General features: G+C 39.3%; 1 protein-coding gene across 1 annotated transcript in view; it reads left to right on the top strand.

Moving 5' to 3' along the window:
- Nucleotides 1-223: 223 nt before the first annotated feature.
- Nucleotides 224-1,725, top strand: part of LOC149221122 (CO(2)-response secreted protease-like) — an 18,676-nt gene continuing 17,174 nt past the window's right edge. Inside the window, exons 1-4 of the mRNA XM_089387329.1 lie at nt 224-297; nt 381-939; nt 1,275-1,387; nt 1,469-1,714. Of these exons, the coding sequence (XP_089243455.1) occupies nt 224-297; nt 381-939; nt 1,275-1,387; nt 1,469-1,714 (992 nt within the window). The remainder of the gene's footprint in view (nt 298-380; nt 940-1,274; nt 1,388-1,468; nt 1,715-1,725) is intronic.

The following is a 1,725-nucleotide window of genomic DNA, read 5'->3' as shown; positions in this document are numbered from 1 at the left end:
ATTAAATCTGGTGTAAATTTCTTGTAATTTTTTTAGAGTGAAAAGATATTTAAGACATTAAATACGGTGCAATTTTTTTTCATATCTGAGTAGATTTGAAATTAAATAAATCTATTATAATGATTTGTAATTATTTTTTAAACAAATTCATATAACTTGTGAGAAAATAAAATTTTATCTTGAAGGCATTTGGCCGGAAGCAGCCAGCTTCAGTGATAAGGGTATGGGCCCTGTTCCTTCGCGGTGGAAGGGAAAGTGCGTTAAGGGAGAAGGTTTCAATGTCTCCAACTGCAACAGGTGACCTATGCAACTGAAATAAGTTCGTTGTTTCTACTCTGGTGTGATTCACTACAGCTAAAATAATGTAATTGTTTTAACAGGAAAATAATTGGGGCGAGATATTACTCAGGTGGAGAGGACGATGATTTGGTGACAAGTATTAAACCGAAATCAATATTTCCACAAACAAGGACTGCAAGAGATTCTGAGGGCCATGGCACGTTTACAGCTTCCACTGCAGCTGGCAGCTTTGTGGATAATGCAAACTATAATGGTCTCGCTAAGGGAACAGCCAGAGGTGGACCGGCCAGTTCCTCTACCAGAATTGCCATGTATAGGGTTTGTGGGCTGGACTATGGGTGTCCTGGTGTGCAGATTTTAGCTGCCTTTGACGATGCAGTTAAAGATGGAGTGGATATTGTATCCATCTCAATTGGAGTTCGGTCCAGTAATCAGGCCGATTTTATGAACGATGCAATTGCCATAGGAGCATTTCATGCTACTCAGAAAGGAATTCTGGTTGTATCCTCTGCAGGAAACGAGGGACCGGATTCCCAAACAGTGGTTAATGCTGCACCATGGATTATTACAGTTGGAGCGACCTCAATCGACCGGGATTTCCAGTCAAACGTTGTGTTAGGCAACGGTAAGATTATTCAGGTGAGAACAAGGTGTTAGGCAATAGTATAATGTTTTTTCACTTTACACAACAATTAATAATTTCATTTCTTCACAACAATTAATAATTTCATTTCTGCCATTCAAGAGCATGCCTGTTCCTAATAGTATTAAAGACTATTTTATAAAGAAGTCGACTAAAGGGGCAATAAAATGCAGTTTCGTCACTCTCTCGAATTAGCAAAACAATTCTGATGATCAAACAGATGTGGATTAGTTCTATAAACAAACCTGTTGTAAAATGCATATACATTTTTCGTGATTTGTAGATCCAGTATTTTGGGATTTGGCTGTAAATATTTGTACTGAGCATTTAGGGTAAGGGCATCACATTTTCGAATCTCACCCAATCGGCCGTGCACCCGCTTGTGTACGGAGGAAGCATACCTTCCAAGTCCTGTGACCGACCCTTTGACCCAGTAGCGGCAAGGTAAATTAAAATATACAATGTAGGAATTTTATAATTATATTTTTCATGAACAGGGGAAATTCAAAGCAAGGTATTGTGCAGCAATTGTGTTCTAGAGTGCTTAGATGCAAACAAAACGAAAGGAAAGATTGTAGTCTGTATTGCAAATGAGACAGCTACATCGAGGGGATACATGATAGCAGAAATCGAGGAGTACACTGGAGCCGTAGGCATGATTGTCGTGGACGACTTACAGCTATATGAAGCATTTGAGTACGGTACCTTTGCAGGGACTGCAATAAGTAAATCGTCTGCAACAGAGATATTTTCTTACATAAAGTCAACCAGGTGCGTTCGCC

The sequence above is a fragment of the Pinus tabuliformis genome, chromosome Q, assembly GCF_031772625.1.
Source record: "Pinus tabuliformis cultivar Carrire ecotype Pingquan chromosome Q, CPIR1, whole genome shotgun sequence".
Classification (NCBI taxonomy): domain Eukaryota; kingdom Viridiplantae; phylum Streptophyta; class Pinopsida; order Pinales; family Pinaceae; genus Pinus; species Pinus tabuliformis.
Note: the sequence above shows the minus strand (reverse complement) of the source record. Positions and strands in the feature narration are given on the sequence as shown.